Here is a 19,934-nt window from a genome sequence, read left to right as displayed (position 1 = left end):
CCCGGGGGTGGGGGGTGTCTGTAGTTGTTTCTACCGGCCATGGTGAGGGTGGGGGAGGCAGGAGCTGCCCCTGAGGGTCAGCACTGTGCATGAGGGTGACCAGCTGCGTCTGAGGCTCTGGCCTCTAGTCTAGTGACTCCCTTCCGGAAGCCTCCCAAGGGCCAAGTCCCATTCCCTGCTTTTTTGAGTGGGGGAAGACCAGATGGGCACTGTTGGTTGGTGGAGCCTGATGTCCTCCTGGGGAAGGCTGTGGTGCTGGGATCCTCCCCTGGGAGACTGCAGGGTGCCCACATCCTGGGATTCCCCTCCAGTCCTGCTTAGGAACAGCCAGCCTGCGTCTGACAAGGAGGCTGGCCCTGAAGTGGGAGTGTGAAGAGAATTTCTACAGAATCTTGAATTACTCCACTACAAAGAAAGAACTCCAGAAGTCTTTGACTCTAATGAGGCAAAAATGTTAGGAACTTCATTGGGGCTTCAGAGTTCTTAGAAAAGAACCCGGTGCAGTGGCGCACTCCTGTCATCCCAGTGGCTCATAAGGCTGAGGCAGGAGGATCGTTAGTTCAAAGCCAGCCTCAGCAACTTAGTTAGGTCCCAAGCAATTAGTGAGACCCTCTCTCTAGATAATAAAATATAAAAAAGGGCCAGGGACGTGGTAGCAAAAAAAAAAAAGTTTTTAGGAAAGTGTGGGGGCAGTATTGCCCCTAGGACCAGGAAGGGGCTGGACTCTATTTCAAGACCTACCCCACCAGTCTCTTCACTTTGAAGACAGGCCAGCCTATTTTGTTAGTTTATGCCATGTGGCACTTGTCCTCTAGGGTTGCCACCTGCTCAAAAGTCAGGTCCAAATGCATGAGGGGCAGCAAAGTCAAGGCCGGGATGGGGCCAACTCAGTGATGAGCAAGGGCCAGGACCCTGGCATGTCTACCCCATCTTGCTGCCTCAGTCCCCGAGGTGGGACGGGCTGGGTGGCTCGGGTGTGTGAGGGGCACTCTCAGCCCAGGACTGGGGCTCCTCGCTGGACCATTTCCTGGCCGGGAGTGTGACTCGTTGCTCTCCTGCAGGGAGGCCACATACTGCAGCCCTCCCCGTGCAGCACTGGCCTCATGACTGCGAGGAGACCGTCTGTGCAGACCTCAATGCCCACTGGGGGACATCAGACATGCTGCTTTGCCTGTTTCGGGCCTCAGGACAGATCTGAACTCTTCAACCATGACATCATGTGTGTGTTTTCTGCTGCTGCTTGGGCTACAAACAGTTGGGTGACAGAAGGGGAAAAGAATCTTCCCTCCTTGACCTCCCTTTTAGTCAGTGAGCAGGGATTTCCGCTTGGCAGAAAACACTGGGCTTAGCAGAGCCAGAACAGAGTTTACTGGATGGAGAAACCAGACCCGAACCTTGGCTGCCCAAGGGCAGACCTGGCTGGCCACCCACCCACAAACCCTGCCAGCGCCTGTGCGGCTCCTCCCTGGGCTGGGCTCTTTCATTTGGAGTTTGAGTTTAACCTCCAGTAACCCCCAAGTTAACTGCATTTGTTGTTTGGATCTAGGGAGAGGTTTGAGGTCTCCTGAATCAAACGACCCAGTGAAAACCCGTATGTGTACAGCAGAGGACTAGGTGGTGCCCAGAGACTTGCATGAGCCCAAACAAAGCCCCTCTTCTCTGGACACAGCCTGCCCAAGTATGAGAGGTCAGTGTGCATGAGATGGGATCAGACTCTCGTCATGGGTGCTTTCTGCCTTTGAGGAAATAGCCCTGCTCTTGGTCATCTGAAACCCTGATGTCTTCTTACGGTTCTGCTGAACCTTCGATGTCGGCTTTTCCTGGGCCTGACACACTAAGGAAATACATTGGTGCTCTCAGAGACCTGTCCTTAAGGCCGGCCACTCACTTGTGGCTGTCCTGAGAAAAGACCTCCAAGTGGAGGGAGGTGTAGGAAGCTGGTGGGTGAGGCCCCCATGGGGAGGGGCGTTGACAGATGTGACATTCTATCAGTCTCACTGCACAAAGTTAAAACACAGTTTTATTTACTCACTTATAAATACTGTTGTGTTTACAGGCATCATATAGATGTGAATATTATTATTACCAAACTTTCAAACACAGAATACTTAATGCTATATAATAACAACCAGTAAAACAAAATCATCCATATCTCAGGGTTGAAAGGCCACTCAAAATTGCATAAAAATACATTCAGTTCACAAAGCAAATCCGGCTTCCCCTCCCGAAATGGCCCCCTCCCCAGGTGTATTTACAACAGACTAAAGTTAATCCACACACCTCAGCTGAAGAACAGTTTACATCTGGTGTGGAAGTAAGGTGCGGAAGGAAGGGTGGAAAGAGTAAAGACACACGGTGCTGTCACTGAGGTGGGATCAGTGTGGAGACACCAGGGTGGTTCTTATGAGCTCTTTTCACCCCTGTCTGATCAAGGTAGGGGCAGAGGCAAGAAAAGAGGGAGAAAACCATAAAGTCAAAGCCTGAATCTGAACCACTCAATTGAGAAGAGGACACATCTCTCCTAGAAGAGGGAGGCAAGGTGAAGCACACTCCTTCCCTCCTTGGGGAAGTCCAGCCTCTTTCATGAACCAGCTGGGTGGTGTCCAACCTTTCGGGAGTTCAAGGGATGCTGGCTAGAAAAGGGTGTGCTTTGGATGGCTGTGTCTTCTTGAACCCTCCCGTGCCCTGCAGCTTGCCGCCCAGTGTCCTTTTCCCCCCAATTTCTCTTCACCTGGCCCTCTGCACCAGAGGACAAGCTGAAGTCGGCTCGTCTTGGGGGAGGGACAGCAAGAGCAGGTGTATTTTGGGGGAGTCGAGCTCGTGCTGACCCTCACAAGTCCCTTGTTCAGGATTTGTGCTCTGTCCCGGGACCACACCAGAGGCTCTCACCAGCTTCCCCAGTTACATGCCTTCTCCGAATCCCCTATCCTGCAGGCAGAAGTGGGCTGAGCTGCCACCGCCAGATGCACTGCCAGGCCCGTCCAGGTGTGCAGAGAAGACACTTTTGCCTTAAGCTGGAACCAGTCAGCTCTCTCAGGACAAAGACGGGATAAACCAGACATGCTACCTGGTCTCCTTGGCCAGGCTAGGAAGGAACCCTAAGGGTGACGAGGGGCCATTAGCACAGTCCGCAATCTTTGAAATGGGAAGGGGGATGGCAGAGGTGGCTGTTGGATGTGAAACTCCAGGAATCCTGGCTGATTAGGGAACACCTCTTTTTCTTAAGCACCATCAGGTCCACGTGAGAAAAGCAAAGAAAAAGAACATGGAGGAAGATGAAAGGGAGAGGAAGGGTGAAGTATGTTTACTGGAAGGACATAAGAGCATCCTGATGTCAACTTAAAGGCCACCCACATAAAATCTTATTGGCAGCATTAGGGGAAATTTTGGAGGAGAAATAACAAAATATCACTCTGGCAGATTCACAGTCCAAAATGATAAGCAGATGAGAGAAAAGTCCTTTGGGGGACTGGAAGGGAGGGGGAAAGGCCAAAAATATGAACTGATAGAATAATATACTTGAATAAAATTGGTTTCTGAGTTCTCATTTCTAATCAAGAACATGCGAGACCTCATTTTGGAAGCTCCGAGCTAGCATGTACGTGTCTATGCACTCAGACTAGAAGAGGACCCTCAAATTGTCAAGCCTTTGTAAGGAAAGCCAGACAGAACACGCATCAGTGCTGTGGTCTTTAGACACCCCTGCTTCTTATCAACTGTTCTTCCCTAGGAATTCTGCAGGTTTCCAGAGATTGGGTTGCAAGCCATTCCTCAGTTCAACTCTGACCCTCGATGTCCGCTCTTAAGTAGTGAGCACATCTTCTTTCACTATGCTGCAGCTGGCTGCCAGGTCAAGAGTCTCTGCTGTTTTTTCTCAGATTTCAAAAAACACCTCATTCCTTAGTAGCTGTGGCAATGACTTCCTGGGATGTAGTGAAGTTGATCTATTTTTCCAATCTAATCAGAACACAGCGATCAATACCTGTCCCTGATAGGGTCTCCTCCTGAGCAGTGTCAATACCCATTAGGGAAGCTGATTAGAATCTCAGCTCAGCTGGAGGCTGAGGATAAAGTCACCAGCTCACAGCTCATTTCCACGCTGAAGCTTTGCTCCCTCCTTCCTTCCCTCCCAGTGCTTGCAACCTCTACCCTGCTCCACGTTCAAAGCCCTGCCTGTCTCTTTTCCAATGCTGCCTGGGGGCCACCTCCCCACCCAGGGTCTTTGCCCTTTCACTGGGCTCACACTAGACCCACAGGAGTCTTGCAAGAGCTGAGTGCTGCTCTGTGCAACATGGCAGTGTGGTTTGTAAATGCTTCTGACTTTGCTGGTCTCGTTTGCAGACCTGCTATAAAGGAAAGCCTGCCTTGAACAGAACCAGAACTTCCTACTTCTGAGAGACCAGAATCCAGAGGAGCTCAAAGGAACTAATTTTTTTTTTTTTTTACTGAGGAAAATTCCTTTGCTGTTGCAAGACAGAGTTCAAGACCAGGGACCAGCTCGTGCTAAGCAGCAATGCAATCAATTTGTCTGTCTGGGGCGAAGAGGCAGAGTAGGCCATGTCTGAGGAAGCCGAGGAAAGGTGGTTGAGGACCTGTGAAGCGGCAGCTCTATTTCCTATTAAAACAATTTGTCTGAAGGCTGCCTACAACAAATTACTTTCTATCCATTTCCCTATGAGCTCCAATTTCCACCTCTGCAGGTTTTAATATTCTTACCAAAACATTAGGAGGGAAAGCAATTGCAACACCACTCAATTATCCTTAATACCAAACTCACTTTCCAGCAAGGATGAGAAGTCAGTCTTGACGAGCTGATGTTAAACAGTTTGAATTGGAAGAAAACAAGAATTTTTGCTCTTGAATTTTTGAGGTTAAAAAGAAGGAATTTTTGAAGCAGAAATTCCAAGTATAAGAAATGTTCTGTTCTTCCTAAGAATGAATAAATCACAGAATTTTAAGCCAAGAGAATTTAAAGGTAATCTTGCCCAAGGTCACACGGCTAATAGAAGAGCTGACCCCAGCACTGATGTTCAGGTTCCTGGGGGTTTACCCTTTCATGTCGCCTATTCTCCCCTCACAGCTGCCTCATTTACGGGGTCACAGGAATCCAAATCTTTGAGGGGGTCTGAACCTGCCTTAAAAATCAGAATAGTGAGAGAGATCTGGGCTTAGATTTGAGCAGGGACCTCTGACTGACGAGATTGTGTGCCAAGGTAAGTGCAGTGTGGGCATAAATGATGGGGTTCAGTGGCCCTGGTGGTATCCAGAAGAGAAGGACTCTGGACTCCTGGTGATCCCTCACTGTTCAGCTGCAGTAGTGACTCACTTGCTGGGGCAGACAGGAACTCCCCCTTTCCATGGGCCTTGTTGCTGAACCTGTAGGCCTCCCTTTAAGGTGTGAAGTGGCTGGAAGCAGAATAACACAACACGTAGAACAGTCTTCTCTTCCCCAGGTGTCTGCTCACCCAGGCCCATCTCCTAAAGAGTGCCAACACTGTGGGGACCTTCTGCACAGTGGCCTGGCCAGAAACAACTGGCTTTTCTCTGAGAGGAGATGGTGTCTTTCTTTGGCTAAGAGATGCTGCAAAGTTGCCAGACATCCAGAGGCACAGCAAAGTGCATGGCTGAGAATTTCTCCTTCCTCATCTCTGAAATCAGTTAAATGCTCTTGGTGGAGAAGCAGCTGGTAGTTCACCCAGTCTTGTGTGGGATCCACAGCTATTAAGTAGGATTGTAGCCTCCTTGCTTCCTGGTGTAACTGTCAAATAAGCACATGCTTTGTTTGGGATAGGGAGAAGAAGTGAAATGTTCCAAACAGAGATATGAAACCCACCAGCGGCCTCGAGAGCATCAAATGCATCTAGATCTCGTTAAACATGGAAAAGCACAGAAGAGAAATGCAAATATCCTGCAGCTGGATAGACAGCAAGGGAGTATCTAGGAGATAGCCAATGAGATTGGCCTAGTGGAGAATCGAATGTTCTAAGGACACCTGGGACATGTCTGTTGTTCAGAATTGTTAGTAGCTGTACCCTGAGATATGCACAGCCTTATGCTAGAGATTAGGATGGGGCTGGGGTCATCACACCTGGGGCTTCTGAAAAGGACTGGGCTATCTGAAAAGGATCAGCAGCCTCTGAAAGACAAATAGGCAAACTTTAGCCAGAGAATCTCTGGAATCCTCAATCGTTACTCCCAAAGGTGTGGCTTGGCTATTGAAAAATATCAAGTCAGTGGGAACAGAGGGTGTGAAGTTGAACTGAGAAATTCTCTTTTCCAGACAGTCTTGACAGTCTTCCTGTCAAGACTAAAGTGACAGAGCTGAGCCTCTCGCTGCTGGCCAGCCTGCTGCTACTCACTTAGCTTGAGCTGCTGGGGTGCTCATGAGTTCCCAAACCAGCAGGCAAGGATGCAGAGGGCAGTGGAGACTGAGGAGACCAATAGTAGGTAACTTGCTACTAAAAGGCCTACACCCAGCACCTTGTATGGCTTCCAGTCAATACAGCTGTGACGAAAGGACGTTTTATTCTCTATAGGAGAACAGGATTCAGAATGTTATCTAATAAAATCAATGGCATAAGAACAATTGCCTGAAATAGTGAATTCAGGAAATTGTACCTTAGTGTGAACTATGGTTCACACTTTCGGAGTTCTTGGCCATAGAATCCAGTATTCCTGAGATTAAAAAGCTTGTAAACTTCTTGACACAAGGAAAGACTCCTGGCAAGAAGAGACCTTTGACATGAAAGGCTGCTGTAGAGCAGCGGGGGAGAGACACCAATTCAAGAGTTTTGAGAACCTGCCTCCAATACTTTAAAAGGCACAAAGGGATCTGAGGGAATTCTGCAATTCCTTTACTCGGTCTAAGGAACTGAGAAGAATAACAAATATTTCCTAATAATCTGGTTTTCTTTTCTTAAGAGGCAATCAGCTCCACTTCCTCCATATCCAAGAGGCACCAGGAGAATCAATTAGCCAATCCTTGTTGATTTCTTTTCCCCCGAATGAAGGATATGCTTACAGTGGAAGATATGGCACTTCTCACTCTAATCCAGCATTCCCTGAGAATTGAGCTTACAATACCCACATTATAATATAAAATTCCAAGATAGGAGCAGCTTCTCCTGGAAAAAAAATGAAAAAAAAAAAAAAAAAAAAAAGAGGCAGGAACAGAAGAGAGAATCTTATATACTCTAAAAGTGAGGTTCTACCAGAGGAGGCATGGCTACTATTCTGGAACTGTTCCTGAATTATAGATTCTGAGAAAAGAGCATGGGCATTCCAGAGGACTATCGAGAACACCATCGACACTTTCAGAAGACAATGACAGACAGAGGTATCACAGACTGCTCCCAGCACTGAGTATCACTGGCAACCCTACAATGAGGCTCTAAGTGACCTGCACACTCAAGGTGAACCAAGGGATGCAACTCCTCCAAAAAGCAAATACTATATGCCTTAATTGTCTCATGGAGAACTAATGATTGAACTGTGCGCTGGGGTTATGGAGTACTCTGTGAAGGTCTGGGAAAGATATCTTAAAAGGCTGTTTTGTCTAAAGCAGGATGGCCAAGATGACAGGTATGAAAAGCATGTCACATGAGGAGTGACTGAAAAGACTAGGGCAGTGTGGGATTGATGTCAGGTGAAGAAGAGACCACCATCCACATGGATCTGAAGTGCTCTCACTTCAAGGAGCTATGAAGGGTAGACATGGCCTACAGGCAGACTTCAGCTGGTCTTAGGAGAAACTCTGATTAGAGTTGCTCAAACCTCAAGTAGTAAGTGCACAGCCACCAGAGGCTATCTAACTATGGGTCAAAGCGGTAGCAGGGGTCCCTGTGACACAAAAATGGAAAGCTGGACCAAATGACCTCTGGGCCTTGCCACTCTAAAATTCCATGACCCTCATCATGCGTTAAAAGGACTTCTTCCCTTTAAACCTCATCAAGCAACCATGTCTCCTGATAACTTCTAAGAATGCAAATATCTCTTCCCTTAATCTAACCACCAGAAACAATCCAATCCACCACTATTCTCACAGCACAGTGGAACACTGTCTTCTCTGTCGTCATGTTTCAGTGTCCTCAGATACTTTCCTTTCACCAAATATGTATTTCAACTTCCACCCTCTGCCCAGCTCCCAACAGTCTGCCCTCCCCACCTTACAGGTCTCCTTGCAATGACTTCATATCTCATTTGCAAGAGGCACCAGGTGAAGAGAGGAAAATTCCCTCATCAAAGAGAGATCAGGCAGAATGGGGTATCTACTTTTCTGATAAGGAATAAGATTTTCTAATAAGAGCTATTTTCTAATAAGGAGCCCAGATTTTCTAATAAGAAAAACCATTTTTCAGGGGGAAGATAAGTGGAAAATGTGAATAGCAGGCTGACACTTCTGCCATGGTCTCACTTTTTATAGACAGGGCTCATGAAGCACCAGAGTCATGATTTTCTAGTCTTCAGAGTAATGATCTTCCACAATGGTCAAAACAAAACAAAACAAAACAAACAAAAAACCAAGGTCGAGTGCTCTGGAGGCAAGGGTGTGGGAGAGAAAGAACGAAAGGATAGAAGGTAAAGGAATAAGTGAGGCCAGGGCCATCAGTGCCTTGGATAAAGGTTAGGCATGAGGGAAGAAGAGGGGTTAAGACTAGTCAGGAATGGCTCTGGGTTGCTGAGGAGAAAATATAAGCCAGTTCCTGAGAGGTGAAGAACAGAGAGCTTCAGTGCGGTCACTGTCCCCTGCACTCCAAAGAAACACAGCTCCAGAGGCTGATGATTAATTCCACATCCTGCCATTTCTCTTGGCACCCCAGACAGGAACCTGGAGTGGTACCACAAGACTCACTTATATTAAAGGATACTGGGTCAGCATAAAGGCTAGGCATGTCTTATGTGTTTGGACCAAATCCAATGTGGACAAAGTAGGAGAGCAGCAGGAAGCTTAGGTCCATAGCTGAGCTTGGTGTGCTCCGAGGGGTCTTTTCCAGATGGCTCCAATGATCACAATCATGCTTCAATTAAAACTGTCATAAAACTTGGGGTGAGGGTGTGGGAGGAACAGGGCATTGAGAGTGCAGAGAAAATGTACAGTGCAGAGGATGTGACTGAAGAGGGTCAGAGAGAAGTGTCCCCTTCCTTCCACCAAAACATTCACTTCTTTTGGCTGGAAGGCAATGGCTGGAAATGAGGGGCAGGGCAGCAGATGCCTTCTCACACCTGGAGCCTTGTCTATTTGGACAGTTTGCTGATCACTCTGATGAGGGCGCCATTTTCATCTTTCAGCCTCTGGTTGTCAGATTTCAGTTCTGTTAACACCTGTAGGTGACAGAGCGAAAAGTGTGTTAGAACCTGGTGCAACTGCTTCCCCTACCCTCCTGACCAGGCACGGCTGGCAGGGGAGCAGGGCCTTCTGAGAATGTGCATGTAATGAGCTGTCATCCCCTCTTCTCCCAGAAACAAAGTTCCATTGACTCTTCCTACTTACTCAGTTGGTGGTGTTCATATTTAGAGATAGCAGCCCCTCACCTTTTGAGCTGGAAGATTAGTAACACAGGCTCACGTTCCACACTAGATATCCTTTTACTCTATTGAGTCAATGGCTATTTTCAATTATTCCTTGAACTCACCTCTAGTCTAGATAAACTGGAGAGTGCCAAAGTAGGCTAATGAGGACATAGGGAAGGAATTCAGAAAGGAGTTGTTGGTGATCCAAAAGAGTTAAATGAGGACACTGCTTCACAGCCAGTGAAAAAAAAGAATGCAGGCTGAGGGACAGAACTTGCCTTTTCTGCCATGTGCACAAGATGATTTAAGGGCCCTCCTTCCACCAAATCTCAATGGTCATACTACACATACCCACTTTCAATCACTAAACCCCAGGGAACTCACAGATGTGGTCACACAGCTGCAAGACACAGTGGACACTAGGCACACAGTGGACACTAGGCATACTCTCCACCCATAGTTATCAAGAAAAACCTAGAGGCCTTAGAGCAGTTTTAGGAGATAGTGTTATAATTCCAGGAAACAGATGCTTATAGAGAGAGAGAGGCGGTGGCGATTCAATTCTATTAATTCTACTATCTTTGAAGTTTGCCCATCTTGTGGAACAAAGGAAAAGTAAGCTCCAGCTTAGATATCCAAGTCTTTATTATGTCATCAAAGCACTTTGATAAATACGTTATGCATTAGAAACAGCCTAATGGACTGTTGATAAAGGTAGTTTTATGTGTGGGCCTCACTGATAGCAAGATTTAGGTTGGAGGGTAAGTACCTCTTTGCCAGGGAGGCTACAGAAATTGACATCTTTGCTGTCAGTGCAGATGTTGCAGGATTATCAGTCATTTAAACCTAAAGGACCCCTGTGGCAGGCAACACCCTCAGAAACAGGTGGCCTGGGCCCAGGTGTTATGAGACCTATTAGTTCTAGCGCTTGCCTCTGCTACGACCACTTAGGGATCTAACTTTCCCTCAGCGTTGCAGGGAGGCAGGCTACTTACACAAAGTCCACCTGTGCACGTACAGACGTGTAGCATACACGCATAAACAACCAAAAAAAAAAAAAGAATTTGTAACGGGAACAAAAGGAAAAACCCCAAGGATCTCTGAGGTGGGAAGCAGTGTGCTATTGGGTCTCACTAGGGCCTCGTGAATCTGAGATACACTTCTATTCTTATTTCTACAAATGAGGGAATGAAGAGTTCATAACTAGACCAAGGCGTCAGGCTACTTAAGTGGCACAGCTGATATTGGTCTCAGGTGTGCCCAGCTTCAAAGACCATTCTTTCATTACAGGTGGAGGCAGGGGTGGGAAAACCCCAAACCCCAGGAACAGCCTCAGTCTGGAAACAGAGCCCAGCATAGCCTTCACCATTAATGATCTGTATTACTTTAGGCAAACCACGTCTCTGCATTTCCATTTTTGTGTGTATAAACCATTCTACTCCCTCAGAAGGTAGGGACGTGGTGGGGCAACAGGAGGTGAGAGTATGGGGGTGTGTGGACATCTAGAATGTGCTTTTGGATACTGGGTACTCCTGGGCCACTAGGAGTTTGCCCATGAATATTCGAGGGTGGGCAAACAGTCTACAGGCCTTACATAGATGACTTTCATTCAGAAAATGTCAAAAGAAAGTTCCAGACCTTTGACCCTGCCTTTCTTCCCTCTAACTCAACTAGGAAGGCTCTGGCTACCTCCTCATGCCTCCATCCCTGCAGGTGTACCCATCAGAATCCAGTGCTCAGAAACTCATCTTAATCAGAGTTTCAGAAAACAGCCCAGGGTGGCCTCACAGTGTTTCACCTTCCCACCTCTTTCCTATGTCCCATCCTGTGGACTGCAGGCTGGATGAGACTATGAAAACCATATTTCCATGACAGGACTCCACAGGCGGGAAGCAGCTATACATGGCAGTGGATTACGGTTCAGTGCCTAGTGTCTCGTCCAATCAGAACTGAGTTGCCTTTTTTTTTTTTTTTTAAATGTACAAACAACTCATTGAGCTTTGGTGATTTATTTCTACATTAAGAACTCAATTCCTTGGGAAAAAAAATTGAACAAGGCAATTTCACAGCTGCAACATGCTACAATTGATATCTTAAGGGATTGTCAAAAAGTACAAGAGGAATGTAGAAATTGAGGGAGGGAAGCCTCATAAACCTCACTCTCAAAAGAGAGAAGGGGAAATGAACGTGTTATCTGATGTTTTCTTGAAGTTAAAGAATGATTAAATAAGAACATATGTGAAAGCACTATATGAGGATGTTAACAAAGCTTTATCATTTTAACTCTCTGAACCTCAGCTTCATAATTTCTTGATTTCTAGCTTACCACAGTTTGAGGTATAGAAAGTTGGACAAATAAGTACGGATTTCCTCAAATATTACTTCTTATAGCCTACTGAGAAAAGTGTTAAAGAAAAAGGGGACACGGGGGCCTGCAATTTCAGATAGCTCCAGGGCAAGGCTGGCTGAAGGCAAGAGGGTTTCAGATCAGTCTTGCCTCAATTTCTTTGTTTCCAACTACATGGGAGGTGGGAAGGGAATCCTCCCTTTTATTTTGTTAGTAAGTGGCTTGTACTACATGCTGAGGTAAGTTTTCTCCAGGGACTATTATTAAAAAAACCCAACCAACCAACCAAACAAACAAACAAAGAAAAGGGCAGGGTGAAAAATCTCTTGATCACACTGCCAGTTTGGCTTAGTTATCTCATTTTTCCTTCTAGTGGGGGTCAGCAAGGTTTTTCTGTAAACATCTCAGGGTCTGCAGGCCACATAGTCTCTGTTGCTGTAGCACAAAAGCAGCCCCAGACATAATAATATTACATAAACAAAAGAGCATGGCTTGGTTCCAGTAAAACTTTATTTTTGGACATTAAAATTTGAATTCCATGTAATTGCATGTGTTATGAAATACTCTCCTTTTGATTTCTTTTTTGGCTATTGGTAGGGCTCATGGGCCATAGGAGTGGGTCATAGTTTGCAATCTGTTCTACAGAAGGTCATGTACCAGGCAATGGCATTCCCTACAGTGGGCAGAATCTTGGCAGGGAAATGTTCTTTGAAAGTTAACCTTTCGCAGGGAAGTTGGAGTGCTGAGAAGGCAGAAGTCTGTCCCTCATCCCTCAGCTGCAGTACTGGGTACTGTAGTTGCTTAATAGATCCTTCTTGCATGTTTTGGCCATATGCTTAACAAACGGCCAAAACTTTGTGCCAAATAAGCAGACAGTTCCAATCACAGGGCGAAGAACATGGACTCTGGAACCTAACATAGGTAATGTGAATTTTGGTTCTACCACTAACTCTCTGAGCGACCTTGGACACATAATCTGTGACTGTATTTTTAAAAAAATATGTACAATAATTCTGAGGATTCAATGAGAAAAAGCATATAAAGCACTCAGCATAAGCCCTAACTGACTTTATCATGGTTATTAACCACTGAAAGGATGAGATCTAATTTTTCCCATATCCTATACTATCTTGCAACAAAGAGGGGAAAATAACTGGGACATCTTTTGGGGGTCTCTACTTTGTCCCAAGTTGAATTTTTCAGGAATCTGTGTGCGCACAAGTATGTGCGCATGCACACTGGGGATTAATTGAACCTAGGGCCTTATACATACTAAGTATGTGCTTTACAACTGAGCTAAATCCCTAGTCCCTTTTCCAGGAATCTGGAGGCTAATTTTAAAGCATGGAGGTAGGCAGGCCTAACAGTGGCTGCTCACTGCCAGCCCATGGTAGCACTTCCCTTTCAATTTTCTTTCAGCCTGTGATAGCATCTGCAGCAGGATATTAGCTCAGCCCTTATGGTAATTTGGGTGCTTCAGTTCTAGTGGATATTAGTTGCCAGCTACTGACCCTGAAGGCAAAAGCAAATAGGCAGGGAAAAAAAAAAAAAAAAAAAGGCCCTGGTCAGGACTAATTAGATTGTTGCTGAAAATTAAAAACTCATTTCAGGGTAGTGGTGACCCCATCACACTATCTTGGGATGAGAAAACAAGCTGTCTATGAGCTTGTCTTTCAGATCCACAGCCAGGGGAAGGTTCCAGCTTGCCAAACACATTTTTTTGTTCTTAGTTGAAAATAAATCCCTGCTCTCTGCTCCACTGCCTGTCATCTCCTTGCAAAGTCAGCCCTATTAGGGAGGGTCTTGCTATTTGAGGGTCTCATTTATATAGACTGCGTTCTGCCTCAGCCCATACTCAGGGTGGGGAGGGACACATCTCTAGGGCCCAGATTTGTGACAGGGATGAAAAATCCCTCCCAAGGAGGGAGAAGAAAGCAAAGACTATTGCAGAAGGAGGCAAAGGATGCTATTCAGTTCTGCTATGATGGTGGGATGCATGATGTTTTTGCTGGTAGCAGAGCTGGGCCAGAATGGCTCTAGCCATTGGTTCTAGTCCTCTCTGCCTATGCTGTCATATGCAAGGATTTAATTCTGCCTGGAATTTAAATGGCTGTGGTTCTCAACCCTAGTTGAACAAAAGAATCAACAGTAGAGCTTTGAAAAAAAAAATACTGAAGTCTGGGTCTCAACCCAAACCATTGATTCTTTGGAGCGGGCCCAGGCACTGGCATATGTCAACAGTTTCCAGGTGGGTCTAACGTGCAGGCAGGATTGAGAGCTCTTGTCCTTTATTACCCCAGACCCAACCATTATTTGGAGTCTACAACTATCCCCAATTGATGTAGGGGACCAAGTTGCAGTTGACTGGGAAAGATCTATCTCAGTTTGGGAATGACCCTACCAAAGAAATATATGTGCACGAATGTACACAGGTATAGGCATACCACACGTGTGCACATTTATGTGTAACCGAGTTAGAAAATACATATTCAGTATCTAGGAGAAGGACAAGTAATGTAGTTATCTTACTAAATGTACGCTGGCCCATGCGAGTCTACCCACCGCCTCCCTCGACCTATGCTGTTATTTCCCATTCTAAGGTCTCAGTCCTGGCTCCCTCCACCTCCAGATGACCAAGCTTTACAGGAACCTGCACAGAGGCTCTTATGGAGGGGATAAGCACAGGGCTTCTGGAACCAACAAGAAGAGTAAACCTGCCTGGAGTAGTGGAGGAGGGAAGTGAGGTGGAGAGGAAGGGCAATAACTAGAGCTCCTGGGTGTCCGAGGACTCGATGGACTCCGAGAGTCTGGCCACCACTCGGGTCAGGGCCCTGTTCTCAGCCTGCAGTTGCTCGTTCATCTGCTTCAAAGTTTGAATCTGTTTTAGCTGGTGGAGATTCTGCAGAGAGTGAGACACGGAGGGGAAAGACAGACAAGACAGAAAGAGACAAGACAGACCAGAGGAGAAAAAAGTAGGACAAAAAAACCATGTGATTTTTTGTTTTTGTTTTTAGTTTTCATGCTAGAAAGGAAATGAGAGAGGCAGGAGCAATGAGAGCAAATCATGTATGTTGGTTGAGGGAGGGTGGAGAAAAGCACCAGAGAGGGGAGAGCTATGTCTGCGATTCTTGGCTGAGGCCTAAATGCGCTGATGGTTGGCCATATGGATACAACTGGACACTTGAAATGCATATCTGGATCACTTTTGAGAATGACAGTCCACCAAGTAGCTTGGGGCCTTCTGAACCAAATTCATAGGCTGAGCCACAGCCTCAGGGACCCTCCATGTCACTGTCAAACTAAGGACTTGGTGTGTTCCTAAATCCAGCTGCTGCCCTTTTCTTTCTCTCTCATCTCATCTTCTCTCCATACTTCCTATTTGTTTTCTTTCTGGATTCTTTCCTTACTTTATTTTTCTTTTTAATTTTTAAAAACAAAACAAGGAAAACAAGAGAGGGGTCTGTTACTGAACTGCTTTCTGTATATGGCATGTACTGTTTAGCAGGATGAAATGACACATAGTGAAATAATAAACAACTGTCAGCGCTCTAACCTGCTTTGGAGGAAGCTTCCTTGGCCTTGCTAGTTCTCCTCTGCATTCTAGGATCCCAGAGCTGCTGACCTTCGTCTGACCTGATATATGATTATATGCATCACTAAGTTCATAGCTAACTGTGTTCCCTCTGTCAGAGTTAATGCTGAGGTTGGGAGCTGCTTAAAGGTGTTCACAAAAAGAGTCGTACACTGGAAGTTTCTGCACATAAAAGTGGAGAAATCATAAATGTCCAAATGATAATGGAAGTGGCTGGGCCAATTCCAGCCCTTACTGTCTGTCAGTGTTGTAAATGGAATAGAACAACCAGCCCATGGGTATTTTTCTTAAAACCCTGTAAGGACTTAAAGACTTCAATAAATGAGACTATATTACGGGCCTGCCTACTCTGCTCCATGTCCTTCCTAAGTGATCATTTGCACTGACCCTGAAACTGAGGCCATCAGCTTTTGGGGAGGAGGGGAATGACTATGTTATGCAAATGGAGTTTCATGGATGAGGACAGACAATTCTGGGTTACAATGATGACAAAAAGATCACCAGGTATTAGAGAAATGTTTCCCATACCCACACAATGAGAAGGATAGAAATGAAAGATTAGTGGAGTAAAGGTTTGGGAGTAAAGCAGAAAATGAAAGGTAGTATGAGGGGAAAAACAGTGAAAAGGAAAAACAAGCAGAGACAAATCACTGAATATCCCTTTCCCTCCAAAGGGAGAATAACTATCTTGCAAAGAGGTAGGATAGCCAAGCAATTCCATAGATCCACTGGACAGGAGGGACTGGGCAACCCTCTTTGCCCACTGTAAGCATCTCAGTCATGAAGGGGACAGAGGAGGGAGATCATGGTGCAGCACATGGAAAAGTTTAAAGAGATGGGCAGGGACCAAATTTAAGAACCAATGGAAAGTCCCTGGCTCTCACCCTTCACTGGTGTTGACACTGGACCAAGCTTTCAACACAATCATTAGCATTATATGAAGTGGTCCTTGCCTCCCAGAGAATATTAAAGACATGAACTATGAAGGTGACTCAATCTAACATGTGAATACAAGCAGACTGAAGTAGAAGAATTTGCAAGTTAGCAGCGTGAGAGAGGCAGGAAACACTGGTGGAATGTTCTATAGAAAGTAGTCTATAGAAAGCATGTCCTATAGAACATGGCAAGAAGATGGGGAAGAGTGCAGGGCATAGAGCAGAGTGGACAAGGGCACAGCTGAAGGGTGGGTTGGCGAGTGATGTTTCCAAAATAAGCAAAGTAAAAATCCCAGGACCAATCTAAAAGGAGATTGGTTGATGGGCTTCTGTCATGCAAGGACCTGGGAAAAGAAGGGCAGAAGGTCTAGCAAGGAGGTTGATGCTGAATGGAGGATGCAGTAGAAAAGTAATGAGATCAGATGAGGGAACATCCCAGGACCAAGTGCAAGTCCAGCACAGCTTTACATTGACATACACGTCTGTCAAAAGCTGGCATGTAATCCTGCTCCAGCCCAGGATCTGGGTGGGGTTTCTCCTGGGGAGAATTTATGAATACTTACCTTTCTAGGTAAAGGCCAGAGGGGCACAACCCAACTCACAACTACAGAGCCCACATACATCTGGGTGAGCCAATCTCATGGTTCCCCATTTCACCTGGCCTTTGTATTTTACTTGCTAGAGTCAGAAAAATAGGCACCAAAATTACTCTGTGTCCTTGAACACTTCCTCTTTAAAGGTTCACTGGAGGTCAGCCGCATAAACTGCTCCCTACTGATTGCACCAGGGAGATTTGAGCATCTGTACAAATATGCAAAAATATGGAGATCAACAGGTCCAGCCTCTACTGGGTCCCACAAGATGGTTGCATGCACTGTTGGCTGGCTACCTAATACACACAAATTTTGTCCACTCTAGAAAAGTTGGTCACAATGAAAAATAGCCTGAATAGAGAACTTGGAGCTGAACAAGGATTTTCTTTGATTCCTACAGAGAAGTGATATTAATTTGATAACATTTATATTTGTATATTTGAAGTTTTTGTTTTCAAAGAAGGTATAGACACCAATGCAATGTTGGTGTGACTGGAGGCTCTGATGTTCCTCCCCCTTAGTCCTCTAGGGGGAGCTGGACAGTTTGTAGATCTGGTAGTACTATATGATTTGAGCAAACTGTTTAAGGGCTTTAGAGCCTATAGGCATTTATTCTCCCACAACTTTGTAATTAGGAATGGAGAAAAAAAGGCAATGACTGCAGGGGTATATTTTTAACTAAAAAAGAAAAGCCAAAATAAAAACCATTCTTAAAACAGCTTATCTACTGGTTTGGGGGCCAAAACCATCATGATCTGGCTCCAGTTGATAATGTAAACAAATTGATTTTAAAGTTGTTGGCAAATGGCTTCTAACTAGAGAGAGCAAACACGTTCATGTACAATAAACTCTATTGAGAAAAGAAAAGAACTCATGACTTACTTTAGGAAATCATGGTCTGACAGGATAAAGAGAGAGAGAAACATGTAAACTTGTCTCAACCATAGGATGGAGAGCAACTAGAACACAGGAGGACTTCTGTATTCTCCATTTTAGAATGGGAACAGAAATAGGAAATGATCTCAAGTTCTCCACTTTTGGCTACTTTCTGGGTCTTTGTGTGGGGTCCTGTGTGGAGACAACTCAAGTTTCAGGACTGGTGGGTATAGGTTGGTTCTGGACTCCTCAGTACTTGCTGGGAGGCACCAGTTTGGGCTTCATTTACATAAGGATCCGCATTTTGGTCCTTCCTTCCTTCCTTTTTCTTTTAGCCATTTCTTAATGAGCTTCACTGACAGGACAGCTACCTAATAACAAAGTACAAATGGTATAACTCAAGGGTTTCGAAGATGGAATAGTCGCCATGCAACCAAGAGATGCTGATCCATCCATCTGGGACTATTTACAATGCTCACATGCCACGCTAAGAGGGCAAGAATAGTTCTGAATGTAAGTGAGATGGGTTTAGAAAAACCAGAAGATGAAGAGGTTTAACAGTGGTAGGGTATCGTCCTATCATCTCAGGAGAATCAACCATATATTATAAAGAGTAACAGCTGGATGCAATATAAAAAAGCACATGCCTATAATCCCAGCAACTTGGGAGGCTGAGAAAGGAGGATCACAAATTCAAGGCAAACCTTGGCAACTACAACTTAGAAGATCCTGTCTCAAAATGTAAAAAAAATAAAAGAGAGTTGGGGATGTAGCACCCCTGGGTTCAATCCCAGTAGTGCCAAAAAAAAAAAAAAAAAAAAAGCAATAGGATCTTATGAAAACTATGACCTTGTCATGTCCTGAAACCCCAAAAATTAAACATAAGCCTTTGGAATAATAAATGCGTCTCTCAAGGTGCTGTAACTGTATATTAGGGATACCTACTATTTACAGAAAAAAATTTAGGGATATGCCTGAAACTGAATTAGTATTCTTGTTTCCTAGCTGATGAAACCTGGGTCTCACCCAATGAACACTTGGCAGCAGCACAATAAGATCCTTGAAGAAAGAAAAGAAGCTTAGCAAGCACTAGGTGATTGTGGCCATGTGGCATCAAGGCCACTGTGGGGATGGGATGCTCCACAATCATATCCGGTGGCTACCCTGAGCAGCTTTGTATCTTCCCCTTCCATAGTAGTGAGTTGATTCCTTTCAAAATATTACCAAATCTTAGCATTCAAAGCTGCAAAGAATGGCAACTGTTCAGTAAAGTGCCCAGTGGAGGCTATATCACTTCAGGTCATGGTGAAGGTTGAGAGGAAAACAGCAAGCCTGAAGTATATCTGGTGGCATGAGCTTATTCTAGTGGGACAGTGCCAAGCACACTGGAACACCGCAGAGGAAATGGACTGGGGAAGGAAATCAATATGTGAATAAATTTTTACTCTGCTACAGAATGACTCAATCTGTGTTCTTTCTTGCAAAGGGCTGGGTTAGGGAGGCGCAGCAGGGAGGAAAGCCTGTGGCCATGCGCAGGCTTCACTGAACACCTAATGGGAAGCTCCGCAGAGTTGGAAACATGTGTACTAGTCTTTTTATTTAGCCTTTCAAGGGTGAAGCCATTGCTCAGAAAACCTTACATGTTCAACTTGGGTTTACCTCCAGTCTTCTAGAGACCTCCCTTTAAACTGAGGGCAATATGTGGACATCGAGGTGACCACAGTAGAGGCTATGTGAGCTGAGAGTGCCTGGGAAACCTCCTCTTCACATATCATCTCTTCCTGGGAGTGTGGAGTTTGTGGTGAATTTCAGAGAGGGCAGGCCTATGCTTAAGTATCCAGTCTTGGCAGGCATTTAGAGAACAGGCATACAAAGAGAGAAAAAAATCTCTTCATACCTTCATCTCTTCTTCCATTTCTGACATTTTCCGCTCCAAGGCTCGTCTCTCCTGTTTAGAAACAAGGAGCCTGTTGAACATGTAATGGACCTACAGGCAGCCACGACGCACCTCCCAGCTGCTATGGGATCAGCAGCTTCATGGTAAAGGGTCTGTCTACTGACTCAGACAAACCTTACCCAGA

At 45.4% G+C, this 19,934-nt stretch overlaps 1 protein-coding gene across 11 annotated transcripts in view; it reads right to left on the bottom strand.

The window, feature by feature from the left end:
• Window positions 1-2,002: 2,002 nt before the first annotated feature.
• Ppp1r12b (protein phosphatase 1 regulatory subunit 12B) overlaps window positions 2,003-19,934 on the bottom strand; it is a 215,713-nt gene continuing 197,781 nt past the window's right edge. For 6 of the 11 annotated variants that reach the window (XM_078022592.1, XM_078022593.1, XM_078022594.1 and 3 more), the window contains 3 exons: window positions 19,751-19,801; window positions 14,582-14,756; window positions 2,003-9,327 (listed from right to left, as the gene is read on the bottom strand). In XM_078022592.1, coding sequence (XP_077878718.1) covers window positions 14,622-14,756; window positions 19,751-19,801 — 186 coding nt within the window. In that variant the 3' untranslated portion in view covers window positions 2,003-9,327; window positions 14,582-14,621. The remainder of the gene's footprint in view (window positions 9,328-14,581; window positions 14,757-19,750; window positions 19,802-19,934) is intronic. The other 5 variants (XM_040276742.2, XM_078022595.1, XM_013360787.4 and 2 more) reach the window with 1 other exon arrangement.

Source organism: Ictidomys tridecemlineatus, chromosome 10 (assembly GCF_052094955.1).
Source record: "Ictidomys tridecemlineatus isolate mIctTri1 chromosome 10, mIctTri1.hap1, whole genome shotgun sequence".
In the NCBI taxonomy this organism is placed as follows: Eukaryota; Metazoa; Chordata; class Mammalia; order Rodentia; family Sciuridae; genus Ictidomys; species Ictidomys tridecemlineatus.
This window is presented reverse-complemented; position numbering and strand designations above follow the sequence as displayed.